General features: G+C 41.1%; 1 protein-coding gene across 1 annotated transcript in view; it reads left to right on the forward strand.

Moving 5' to 3' along the window:
* The first annotated feature begins 9,175 nt into the window (after positions 1 to 9,175).
* The window catches only part of LRP1B (LDL receptor related protein 1B), a 781,126-nt gene continuing 776,894 nt past the window's right edge, over positions 9,176 to 13,407 (forward strand). The window contains exon 1 of the mRNA XM_057401813.1: positions 9,176 to 9,390. Coding sequence (XP_057257796.1) covers positions 9,309 to 9,390 — 82 coding nt within the window. The 5' untranslated portion in view covers positions 9,176 to 9,308. The remainder of the gene's footprint in view (positions 9,391 to 13,407) is intronic.

The raw sequence follows: 13,407 nt of genomic DNA on the forward strand, positions 1-13,407 counted from the left end.
TTAAATAATCCCAGCCACTTGTCCTGCTATAGTGTTATCCTTGTAGATTTTTTTCAGAAAAAAATTAAGCTTTCTATCAAAATGCACTTACTATGAGCATTTATTAAATGTTTTTTCCTTCTTCCTTGTTTATGAGTTTGCAGAGATACTTCTGTTCACTTTGAGAAAAGACAAATACAGTCCCCAGAATCTGGGGGTTTTGGGTGGTTTTCGTTTTGTGTGGGATTTTTTTGTTTGTTTGTTTGTGGATTTTTTTGTTTGTTTTCTTTTTGGGGGGTGGGGTGTGTTGGTTTGTTTTTGTTGTTTTGATTTTGGTTTTTTTTTTGCACATACATGTACCCTGAAAAAATGGTGCTCAGTACAAGTTGATGGGGGGGAATCTGTTATTGTAATTTTATTTTCATTACCTGAAAGTATTGGCCAAATGCCAGCTTCAGGATGTACATCACTAGAAAGAAAAAGCCTTACTGATAAAGAAATATGTCAGTTTTGATTTTAAAAGTTGCTGGACCCCTCCATTCAATAATCATCCTGTGGGCCACTGGCTATCTAACACCTCTTTTGGTCAGACAAGTCATTCCCATTACTGCCTCTCCTTCCTGTTTTATTATTTCAAGAAGCTTTTATGATCAGATGGAAAAGGCTTCCACCAGGACCAGTACTGCCAACTGGTCAAGCTGCCAGCAAGTTAATTTCTTGGGTTACCCTTTCTATATTTTCTCACTCCCTGTACCATTTCCTCAGTTTTCTTCAATATATCTCCTGCATTCTGGGCACTGGGTTACTGGCTTACACAAGCTTTTGCATGCATTAAGATAGACAAAGTGTAAACCACAAAGTGGATATCTTCTTGGCTTGCATGTGGTATTGCAGAAATATTCAGACTCCTTGGGGACTCCAGCAGTGACTTCCACTTTCTCCTCTGAGAAAATAATAATAATTTACTGCTACTCTTTGTTTCTTTTCTGTTAGTTATCTATCCATGAAAGAATTTCCTCTCTCATCCTGCTGCAATTTTCTTTTAAGACTTTTTTGACAGGAATCTTTGAAAGCCCTTTGTACACACAGATGTTGAACTGTGTCCCTCTTGCATGGAGAAGAGCAGCTGAGCTCTATTTTTCTATGTGTGGGGAGAGCAGCTGTCATGCTGTCATCAAGGAAAAAGGACTGGAGAGCCACAGGTCCATATTCATATCCTTGTGATCAGACTCCAAAGTGAAGTCTCAGTATCTCAGGCCAGGTCCCTCACAGCCATAGACATCACATGTGTTTTGATATCATTTGCTCTCTTTTGCTGCAGTTCCAGTACTGAACAGAAATGTTAAGGCCCTTAAAGTTATTTTCACATGTAACTGGTATTGGATATCACCTAATATTGAGTATCCTTTTATTTCAGTATGAGTGCACAGCCTGCTGCTGCTTTCTCTTTAGATGGGCATGTAGCACACAGCCATGAAAGAGTTTCTTAGGTTATTGAAGTGAGTACCCATATGAACTGGGATCACTGGAACAAGGGATTGGTTTGTCATAAAGGTCTTTAATCTCTCTACTCTTGTTCTTTTCCTTCACTTCTTATATGCTCATCCCAGGTAAAGAACAAGGCAGAATTTGTACTGCCCAGAGGAGGAGAGGAGAGAGGGAGAGGGGAAAAGGAACAATTCAGCATTTTTAATTAGAATCACATTTTTCAAGAGGGATCTATCTAAAGCCCAGGCAGTGATTGTAAAACTATTATCAGTGAAGACCTATCTAGCAAATTGCTTAAGGAAACATCTTCCACCTCTACTCAGTGTACACTGCAGAGCTTGGAAAGAGAAACAGGTTTCTCAGTGTCCCACTAGATCAGCTATACCCAAGTTAGCAAAAGTCCTCCCTGAGTGGGAAGTCCAACAGCAGATGAACTGGACTTCAGATTGAGGAGAGGCAAAGTGATTCTATGGGAAGAGTCATTCTGCAGTGTTAAGACAGGGATTAAATTTAATGTACCCATGCTATTTTCATTTGTGCACTTGCACTGATCTACCCACTCCAGCTATAAGGAGTAAGAGTTATATAAAGATGAATGTGATCTTTGTTTAGAAGTAGATTTATTTTTTTCAATACCTTGTTTTACACAGCATCATGCGCTGTGTTTTCTCATTTCTAGCTCTTCTCCTGCATGTAGCGACTTCAGACTTTCATTGCTATTCCATCTACTGACATGAAAGCACAGCATGAAATGCTGTGATTCCCTAACAGCATTAGCGGAATCAGCCTGGGGGAATTAACCCCTTGGAAGTTTTCCGTTCCATTGTGAAGCACACAGTAACATGTTTCACACTGACTGCACCTCTTGAACTATTTTCTCATATCAGTTGATTTTTTTTTTCCCCAGTACTTTCCTTTGACCCTTCTACCACCTTCCTTCTTCATGATCCATAAGGGTATTTATGCAGACATAAGATGCTCCACAGATATGCAGGAATTCGACAAGGAGGTATTTGATACCCCCAAGGTCATACCCATGAAGTCTCATTAGCTCCAAAGCACAATGTTTGACATCAACCAGCAGATAAAAAGACAATATATTTTAATGTCCTGCCAAAGGTAAGTGGAAGGCAGTTATAAAAAGAGACATTCATCTAACTTTAAAATTCCTACTTTTAAAGTATGCACCATAATTAACTCAGAGTTTTTTTTTTTTGTCTAATAAAATTCATGAATTTGTGTCAATTCTTTTATTTTGGGAACCACGTAATTTCAAGTTATATTATCCTTTTGCAGTTTCTATTTCTATAAACCTTGAATTCTTCGTTCTCTTGGAAAAGCAGTTATTCTGCTTTTTTAAATACTTGTATCTATGAGGGAAGACAATGTATCAATTTAACCTTACTAAACACACATAGCTTTCAAAAAATAAAATATAATGTCAATAGTGATTGGCACTAGAATTATGTCAACGACTGTAGTTTTCCTTTGTGATCTGCATCTTGACTGGGGGAAGCTGTTTGTTTCTAAGGTTTTAGGCTCCTTTTCCCCGAGATTGAAAGTTTTTTTTTTAGTTTATGCCTAGTTTAAAACAATTATTTGAGCAGTAGCCTATGGGGGGCACTCAAGTACTGCAAACAGAACCTTCTCCTCTAGAACTAGTCGGATTTTGCTGCGACGGAATGGGGCAGACCCTGGGGCACATTTTCACATTACCTTTTATACAGAGAACAAAGTGGGTAAAATAAACTAAAACATTTTTTGTCGCAGCCTTACTATTCCCCGATGAAAGACAAAATGATATTAAAAGGTGAATTTAAATGACATTCAGAGCCTGATTATGCTAAAAGCGTGAAAGCATTGCATAGACTGTGGAGCTTGTCTGCATTTTTTAAATCCTAAATGAGGTACCTTGTCCATTATGTTTCAATGGTAGAAAAAATTATTATTTGCCGAGTTTTTGGGATTATTTTAAACTTAATGACATTCACATGTTCTGATTTTATAGAGCGAAACAATTATTTATTCAAATTATTTCAATCCCCCCCCCCCCCCCCCGCAAATGTTGCCTACTGTTGTAGTCATGGCTGTTTGCCACAGCAGTCATTGGGACTGCTACCGTAAAGCCTTTATCTGATGGCAAAAGCCTTATAGCAGGTGTTCCCTTATTTGATCTGGTTTTTATGATTAATCAGATTTAACTGAAAACCAGAATGAAAATCCTGCTATAGCACCTGGCTGCCATAACACAATAATTTGCTTTGAAGTGGGGGGGGAGGTTCATTTAATCTTTGAAGTGCTGTTGTGCAGAACCATAAGTTTTCATTCCAACAGATTCTGGAGGAAAAGACTGTAAAATTGAATATAATAGCTGTTGGCAGGATAATTTTGCAAACATCTCAAACTGGTAAATACTACTAATTTCTCCTAAAGGAAATGTTAAAAGAAGTTTGAATAGTAAACAGGAGCTCTCATGCCTGGCCAGCAACACTGATGCTGCTGCAATGCAATAGGGCTGGGACAGAGGTTGCTATGATGCACTGGTAGCTGTAGGGCTAAACAGCATCTAAGCTTCTCTGGAGAAGAAAAGGTTGTTCCAGAAGAAAAGCATTCATATAGACTTCTATAATGCATGTTTCCAACATTTATCAAGAATGGTAAATTTTGTCTGTTTATAACACTGATGGATCAAGCAATGTGGAGGCATCTTTGGGATGGAAAGGAAGCACTTCCCTTGGGAAAAGCATCTATAATGTTGAAACAGATCTCACTCGGTTTATCCTGGTGCCATATTTAGAAGGAAAAAAAAAAACAACAACAAAAAAAAGACATAGATGAATCTGTATGCTTTACTTCACAATACTGGCACAATGAAATTGAAATTTTCATAAATTAGTTGCATTGGGATCTAAAATGCGTGAATGTTATAATCTATGGAATTAACAAAAAGTTATTACTGGTAGGATGGGTTACTTCTGCTAGCCCTTGGTAGTACTGTAGAGGTACTCAGGTGTCCAAATCCCAATCATTTCAGTAACTGGACCTTCAGGACTAATGATGTAGAACAAATTTGTATTTACCTTTAAGGATGCGCTCACAGGTATTTGTACGATGAACTCAAGGTGTCCACTGTCTTGGAAAATCGCTTTTTATTAAACAAAGGTAATTTTTTTTATGGTACCTGTAGCTACAGATCATATTTATGGATGAACAAGTACTTCAAACTGGTTAATATGTTACATGGTCTGGAGACAAACTTTACCATGGGAGGTTGAAATAGATGTAAACAGATATTTTTCTCTCTTTTTTCTACTTTTTCTTAGCATCGGCCATAAACATTGTTTTTTTTGGACAAAGAATTTCCACTTCACTTACTGGAAATAAATTTAATCTGTTGCTGAACACTGGTGCAACACCTCTGAGTACACAAGGATGCCAGGTAAGGAAGTTGGCCTGTTTTATATAAGCAACTTAATTTATTGGGTAATAAAATGATTTGAAAGTTTCTTTTGAAAGGAATTTTTTTTTTAACTTTTTCCTCAAAATTGTCCTTTAAACAGACTTCAAAAGGTGATGGGATCTTTTCTGTTCTAATAACTTTTATGAGCCTATTTTTATGAGAAACAAACCTTGCAATCAGCATTAAGATCTCTCATTTATGTCTTTGCTAAAGCATATCCAGTTAACTGTGAAATGTCACTTCTCCCAGGCAGATGTCTGGGTACCAGAAGCCGGTGTTCGGCTGCCTTGTCTTTAACAGACTCACATCAGTTCGTTGCATTTCACTTGATCTGGCATATGGCCCACTAGCATTTGAAAGCAAAATGATATAATGGAATTTCTTTACAACAGTCGGAAGATGGAGATTAGGAACAAATCAAGATGATGCTTTCCAGGTTTAAGACTTCGGGTTTTTCTTATTCCATTTATTGCTGCACTTGTGCGGCAGGTCTTCCCATAGATTCATTTTCATGTGTTTTCTAATTCCTTCCAATTTATATATTAAAACCATGCCAAAACATCTCAAATGCCAGGCAACAATTTCCACCCATGGCACTTGGTATGCAAATATACACGTTACAGCTCACACATGAAGAACTTTTCCAGCAGCTGTTGAAGATGTACATTCAGAAAGTCTTTAATAATGAAGCCACTGTTGCACTGCAGTAATGAAAAATTCCTTTAGGGATGTTTTCTCCAGTAGGGACAGCTTGTAATGCAAAACCCTGAATTCTGGTAGGATGGGATCTTTTTTTTTAATCTTTGGTCTTTCTTCCCTTCTCGCTCCTCTCGAATACTTTATTCTTTCTGCTCCTGTGTCAGCTGCTGCCTGGCAACTTTTCTCTGTCTGATTGGACAGGGCAGGGCACCCTGACTGCCTTCAGACAGGCTGCCAGCACCATCCCCTAGCAACTCGGCTAGGCGCCTGCGATGTTCTCCAAACGACTGCCCACATCGCCAACAACATCCATACCTACCACACCACATCTGCAGCATCAGAATCGTTGATGCCATCGTCCCTACCTGCCCATTCACCTTCTCAAAGGGCATGGCTGATATACAGTAAATAAGTAATGGCATAACTCAGTTTTCAGTGAGGCAATGGAAGTAGTTTCATAGTGACTAAAGTCAGAATTATCTTTGGCTGATAATTAACATTCCTGTGTTGTGCTACATCAGCAAGTACAAATGATTGGTTCTACTTTGTTTAATTTATCTCAATAAGAGATTTCATAATATTATATAGCTTGATGAATTCATTTATTTAACCTGTCAGTGTTAATAACTCTGATTAGGAGGAAGAAGTTATAAAGCACTGTAGGAGCAACAGATCTCTAACATCAGTTTTAACTTTGATTTTTCTGTCCAGCATGTTCTTCACTCTAGTCTCCTATATAATTAACTTTTTTTGGCTGTAGCAAGGAAAAGACATTTCTACATGCTCAATTCCCCTCTGTCTCTCTCCTCTGTATTTGTTCTCAGTTCAACTCCCTGGTGTTTCTGGTTAATTTTTTTTTCAAATGGAAGTGGCTGGAGACTTCAATAAATATTTGAAAACTGGTCTGGTTCCCAATCTGTGTATCAGCCACTAGTCCTGCATTAGTCTCTGTGTTCACCTATCATGCAGAAATCTAAATGAAGTTGTGTGCAGACAAACAACAGCAGGGAGGCTGGAATCACAGAAACTGTATACAGCTAAAATCTCCATTTTCTGTATGTTTTCTCAGGTCTGAGGTATAGGAAAAGCATGTTATACAGCAGGTGATTTCTTTAAGTGTTTGAATTATATGCATACATAGTGGCTTAAATTTTCTCTCTGGTCCCTTTAGCGAATGTTTTTAGGTTTATTCATAGAAGATACATGTTAAATCTTTCATACAGATCTCCGTGCTGCTTTATTTTATTTTGAGGTGTAAGGGTAATATGAGAATGCCAGTTACTCTTATGTATTTTTATTGTACTGCTGAAGTCATTCCATCCCATCATATAGAGATGTCCTACCATCCCACCACTTGATAGTGAGTGATGTTTAATGGAAATGCAGCCGAGAGTGATTTATCAAAGGTCAACTTTTATTTGTTCAACAGCTTGTATTTTAAAACCAGGCTTCTAGGATAATTATTGCCTCATAGCACTATCTTAAAGCAAGCTACATTTTTAGGCAGCAATTTGACAAATGAATACTTACAGGTAATTGCATTTTTAGTCGTAATTCTGGCTGTATACTCTGTATTGACACTTTCTGTCCTGTAAACAAGGAGGCCATTGACTTTTATTATGAATATTATTTCAATCTTTTAATAAGTGTATGTGCATATGTGATATGCAGTATTGAAAGAAAGATCAATTAATTCTTCAAAGACTCTCATAAATGTTAATGTTTAAAATGGGCAGTAAATTGCACTGTATCATTAAAGGCAATTATTCAAGACAAATAGAAAAACTGTTGTTAAATAAGTATGGAATGAGAAAAGGGAGCAAATTAGAAATAAAGCATCAGATGGTTGAAAAGAAGTTGAGGTGCTTTCGTGAAAAGGTGGAAAAGGGCAGCATGCCAATTAAGTGATAATGTTTGGGGGAAAAGCATAACCACCCATAACCTTGCAGACCTTGCAGCTTTTGTAGGAGATGCAAGAAGTCAAGATGAAAGAAGGCTATTCTGTAAAGACAGTTCCATATCCCAGGAATACAAAGGACAGCATGTTCACTTGCAAATATGTGTTTCTTTATACCATGTGACAGTACTGGCATGTGGGAAATATCACTGATTTGAGCTGGAGTTCCTCACAACTTGGTATTCCCCATTTTTCCTTCCCACATGATCTCATTTGGCTCTAATATCTACATACTTTCATACCTGAAATGTAAAAGGTTGCTAAAATAAAATAGTAATTAATACGTAAGAGCCATATAGGTGGCTCTGGTGGTTTACAGAAGGAAGCAAAGCGATCTCATCGGTATATGCACGTGCATGACCTCATTTTGGTTATGAAAGGAACCGATTTCCAAGACCATGGTCACTGCCAGATTTTTTCATCTGAGTTCAGACCTGCTCATTTCTGTATCAGCAAAAGTTTTCTACACTGGGATCTGTAATTCTGCTCAGTTACAGCTGCGTAAATACTTACTTAGTGTAGGGGAATTACATAGCCTTTAAAGAGAGTAGATAAATGTAGAATTGGATCCAACTGGATTTTAATCCTCAGCTGTAAACTGTATACAGTAATAAAGTTAACAGCAACCCCCTGAGTTCTGCCAGGCCCTGGGACCAGGAATGGACAATTGCGTTCTTGGGAAAGTGTAGCCTGGGGTCCTTCCCCTTTTCAGCAGAAATAGTTAAATATTTCATATTTCTCCTAGGTTGTGTGTTACTCTGCCCTTCAGCACTGCCTGGTCTTTCTGCCCCTGAAGCCTCTTGGCTGTACTGCTTCATGTAAAAGGTATTTAGGTTTTGTGTTGGGGAATATAAACATGAAGTTAGAAGGACTGAGGCTTTACCCTTGAAAAGTAAAGGTCTCAGCAGCTGATTTTAGCACCTTGCTGTCTTTGGAGGAAACTCGTATCTGAGGATGATGTAAAAGCTTTATTACCTTTCATCTGTTAAAAGGCCTAGTTTTAAAAAAAAACATGTACGTGAAAATGTGATAAGCAAACCCTTCCTGTGTTCTGTGGCACATACAAGGTAATACTCTTACATAAAATTAAACTTACAATTCGGCAGCACGAAGCAGGTACCAAGCATGAGGTGTGAGCTCGTGGCCTGCGGAGAAGTACCTCAGGAAGCACCGTTAACTGAAGCCAAGCGTTCCTGAGCTGCTTTGGATGCCAACTTCGTGTTTACAGACATCTGTAGCAGTCTCACGGCACTTTGATCCCTGCAGTTTCATGAAGCACGAGGGTTTGTGGTGGTGCTTTTTAAAGCTATTCCAATTTCTGCTGACTCACCGCCGTGCCACCCGCACCTCGCGGCCGTTTGTCTTTGGGAATTTAGAATAATTACCTCAAAAACTGCTAAAAAAGAACCCCAGCGACGCGGGACAAAAGGGACCACCACGCGGCCCCCGCTCCCGCGCGCGCACACCGGCTTCGCGCCTGGCGCTCCGCGGCCGCGGTACGGGGGGCGGGCCGGCGACGGGAGGGGTGGGGCTCGGGGCGGTGCGGGGCGGAGAGCGGCGCTGCGGGCCGCCGGCGCCCCGCGCTGCCCGCTCGCTGCGAGAGGCGAGCCCAGCCGCACTCCGTGTTGAAAAGTGACGGCGCAGCGGCAGCTCCCGCAGAGGCTCCGCGCCCGCGGCCGGTCGAAGGGTGGGCAGGTTTGCTCTTGCCGCCCCGCGGTCGCCGCGATGTCCGCTCTCCTCTTGGCCCTGGCGATGCTCTGGGGATTACCGCCCGTCGCCGAGGCGCTTGCAGCGGGAGCCCGCGGAGGTAAGGCGCGTCCGTGGTGAGGCGCGCAGCAGGGCGCCGGGGCTCACCATTGCGCGACGCCCGCTGAACTTTCCGCCGGTGTCGGCTTCTCCCCGGGAAGTTTTTACCCCACGGCTCTTTGCGCGCCTCCCTGCCCCTCCGCGCTGCGCGGCCGCGGAGCGCTCCGTGCAAACTTCGGTGCCGGCAGCACCGCGCTAGGCTGGAACAGGGATGGGGCGAGCCCCAGAGCGGCGACAAGTAAACGGGGACAGGTTTTTGGTGGAGGGGTGTGCCCCGCGGTGATCGGCTTGAAGGCACAGGCTCCTACATAGCGCTTCGCTGCGAGGAGTTAATTAGTTGCGGGGTCTGGCCCGTCCGTGGGGTCCCCGTTACGAGCGGGAGCGGTGCCAGCTCCCGGGGCTGGGTACCGCGGGCACGGCCGGCGCCCGCAGCCCTCCCGAGCGCTGGGAAAGTTCCTTCTTTTAATCCAGCGAAGTTGCCGCGAGCTTGATACCTGGGCTTGTATTTCGGCAGCGGGTCCCTGCCGGGCTCGGGGGCAGCGGTGGGGAAGAAAGAGCTCAAGAGCCCTTAGCCCAGGTGCGGGAAATTTCCGAAGTTGCAACTCTTTTTTTTTTCTTGCCTTTTTTTTTTTTTTAAAAATTCTTTCCTTGGAAGTCGTCTGTGATCAGAGGGTACCTGGTGGTCCTCCTGCCGGACTTGATCTCAAGGTTTCTTGTCGCATTTTGTACGCTTCCCAGTCCTTTCTCATTTTCCTTGGAAGTGTTTAAATCGAAGATTTTCTAAGTACAGACTAAGCTCTGCTTCTGCCCAGCTCAGGTGCAGGCACGGCAGCGTGCTGCTCTGACTCGGGCTTTCCTACCGCTGTAGAAAACGCTGCTAACCAGAAAATAGTCTGTCGACTTGTTTGCAGCCCTTCAGCTTTAAAACTGCCTGGTCTCATGAATGAGACTGCTCTGAATACTTATACCCAGTCTGCGAGGATTTAGCTAATTTTAAGTAGAAATAAAACTCTAAAGCATTGATTTCTCACCTTTACACATCCAGCTCCTCTCCATCACGTACACACTACCTACTAAATTGTTTACTAACTGCCTACAACTCGTTTGGGCGAGTGCGGATTCCTCTAGGTAGTCAGTCAGTCTTAGATATAGATCTTTGCTTCATTCGAACTACCAAACCTCTCTGGTCCCTTTCCCACCTATCTGTCAAAATTACGTAAGAGATCCATGCTTTAAAAATGAGAAGTAACTGCTTAGCAAAGAGAGGTATAGCTGCAGCATCACAAACTTGCGCGTTTAAAAAGCTGCATCGTAAGGTACAAGGATATTGCAAAGAAATGAGGGTAGTATTCCATATAATAGCAACTGAACAACCAGATAGGAAAGGGTCTTAGAATATCTTTCAGTTTTATGAAGGGTACATATGCTTTTACTTTGGTACATGAAGATTCGTGTTTGTGCTAGTGCTTGTTTGATGGAAAATATTTCAAGAACTTTCCATGGTGTTCACAAAATAGATTACATTACAGCAGCTGTAGCATGCATCTGATCTTATGAATAAAAATCAAACTTTCAAATGATTAGTGGAAATGTTCTGGAAACTGATTTGTCACTCAGTCTTTCTTGATGGAGATAGGCAGGTGCCAATTATTCACAAATATTAATTTCTGGTATTTAAATTTTGCTTCATTTTCCCTTTGTTTTGTCTTCATAGTTACCTTGTTCTGATGTAGTGTTTCACAAAAAAAAAAAAAGCTGTCAGCTTACATTAAAATCAATCCCATCTTAAAAGGTGACATCCTTGTAAATCATACCAGACCAAAAAGTGGGATAAATCAAATTTACTTACAATCAACTAACTCATCATACCATAATGTCATGTCTTATCAAAACCCAGTGGAGTACAAGTTAGGACTTAAAAGGCATTTTGTTTAAAAAATGTCAAGTAGTTTCAACCTGAAAGGGATTCAGGATGAGGCAGCCAGCAAGAGAATTACCTTTGGACATCAGATAAACTTTATGATACACTTCAAAAATTATTGACCATACCAAGCTGATTTTCCTGTACAGGAGGAAATTCGGAGTCACTGGAGCATGTTCAGCTTAATGTATGTGAAAGGCACTGAAATTTGGAATGCACTGAGGCTCACCATTGGTAATATGAGAATTGGGAAAATGTCATGGGTTGCGTTAATAGCAGTGTTGTGGTAGCCATGGTAATATAAAATATTAGTGAGGTGCTGTAGGGAGAGGTAACACCTTCTATTAGACCAGTGGACAACATCGGGGGGAAAAAAAAGAAAGGTTGGGGGGCACCTCTTACCTAAACCTTTTTTCTATGTTTGAAATACAGAGAGAATCTTCCAGTCTCTCAGGTCTGTCCTGAGCCAGGTTACAAGTCTTAATTATGTTGTGTGTGTGTATATATATATATATATATATATTTGGAAGGAGAAAATGATATGGAGCTAGGGTGTTGGAAATGAATGGAAAAAAGGAGTGAGGAGAAGGGAATCCAGACAGGAGGTTGACGGGTAAGGGAGAAGTTCTGCAGTTGAGGTTGTACAATTTAAGCCGTAGAGAGGTATGATCTCCTTATGCTTCACTCAGTCTCTTCCTGAAGTATCTCATGGACCCAGATTCTCTAGCAGTTATCCTGTGAAGGTGTTGCAACTCTTGGAATAAATGAATTTTAGAAGCCTGAAAAAGACCTTGCTGACATCTTACGAAACTGAGAAGACTGCACTTGTTACCTGCTCTTCCTAAAGGCATGCAGGGAACTTTGCAGGTCCCATCTCTGCCTCCTGGGTGCTCTTGAGCTGAAGGTGCTCTGTAGCTCTGGTGGGTGAATTTCCTTCCCACAGCTCTCTCCACCCTTGGAGCTTCACCTTGGCTTCATGCCTAGGCTCCTCCACCCCCTTTTTTTTCTCTCTTTTTTTTTTGGTTGTTTTTTTTTTTTTTTTTTGTTATACTTGTTTGGCTTTTGTGTTTCTGCTGCTGCAGAACAGAATTACGTGAGTTCAGTGTGCTGACTGGCATGATTGCCTAGAGATTGTCCAAATTGCATAGGTGCCCCAGATAACAGAGCTTGATTTAGATAATCTTTACAAATGTGTGGCGGTGTCAGTGAAATGTGTACCACAGTGCTCTTGAGTGCATTGCTCATTATTAATTGACTTACGGTCTGTGGTGAAGCTGTGGGTTTGTTTGGGTCTGGTGGCAGATCACTGGTGTTGGCAGCACTGAAGTGCTAACTTGCTAATGTGTGGTTTTAGTGTTCTGGACCTGTTGTTTAGGTGCTGGTGTGGTGAAGCAGCTAGCCAGCAAAGTCTTGCAAGGCATCCTCCTATAAAGTAGACTTTATACTGAATGGGAAAATGTCAGGTAAAGCAAAACTCCAGTTCCCTAACAATGGAATTGCATATTAATTTTTTTTACTTTTAAGCTGTTGTAAAGGAGGAAATCTATTATTTATTTTTTTTTAAGAAACATTACTCCCTCTAGAGTCACAAATGCTTCCAAAACTTCTTTTTTCTACTTAGCAGGGAATTTATTGTTTTCACCGTGTCCCTTGACCATATTTAAGTGAAGGCTGGAAACAAATTATGTTTAAATGGAATTTTCAGGTTTAAGGTTCAGCTAATGTGACTTTGGATTACTCACCCTGGTAGCAGGAACACAAACCAGGTGAAATAAATGTCTCTTTGTGATGACTGCTGATGGCCTTCAGTCCCTGGTAAGATGTCACAGCAGGCAACAGTGCCTCCACTATAAGGCTTTACAACTATCTTGTTATTGTAGTTTAGTGCTTGAAACTGGGTGTACCAAGCACTGCTCTACTTCACCAGGCTGAGCTCCAGCTTGGCCATCTGTTGGAAAGTAATCTCAAAAAAAAAAAAAAAAAGCAAGCTGTTTCAGTGCTATACTTACGGAAGTATATGTTCTTGTACTTGTTATGTCTTGAACCTACATAATAAGTATTAGTATCTTACATGCAAAGTTGCTTCCAAGGTCACAG

Source organism: Pezoporus wallicus, unplaced genomic scaffold (genome assembly GCF_028554395.1).
Source record: "Pezoporus wallicus isolate ANWC-B61680 ecotype Strahan unplaced genomic scaffold, APGP_CSIRO_Pwel_v1 contig_865, whole genome shotgun sequence".
NCBI classification, from domain to species: domain Eukaryota; kingdom Metazoa; phylum Chordata; class Aves; order Psittaciformes; family Psittacidae; genus Pezoporus; species Pezoporus wallicus.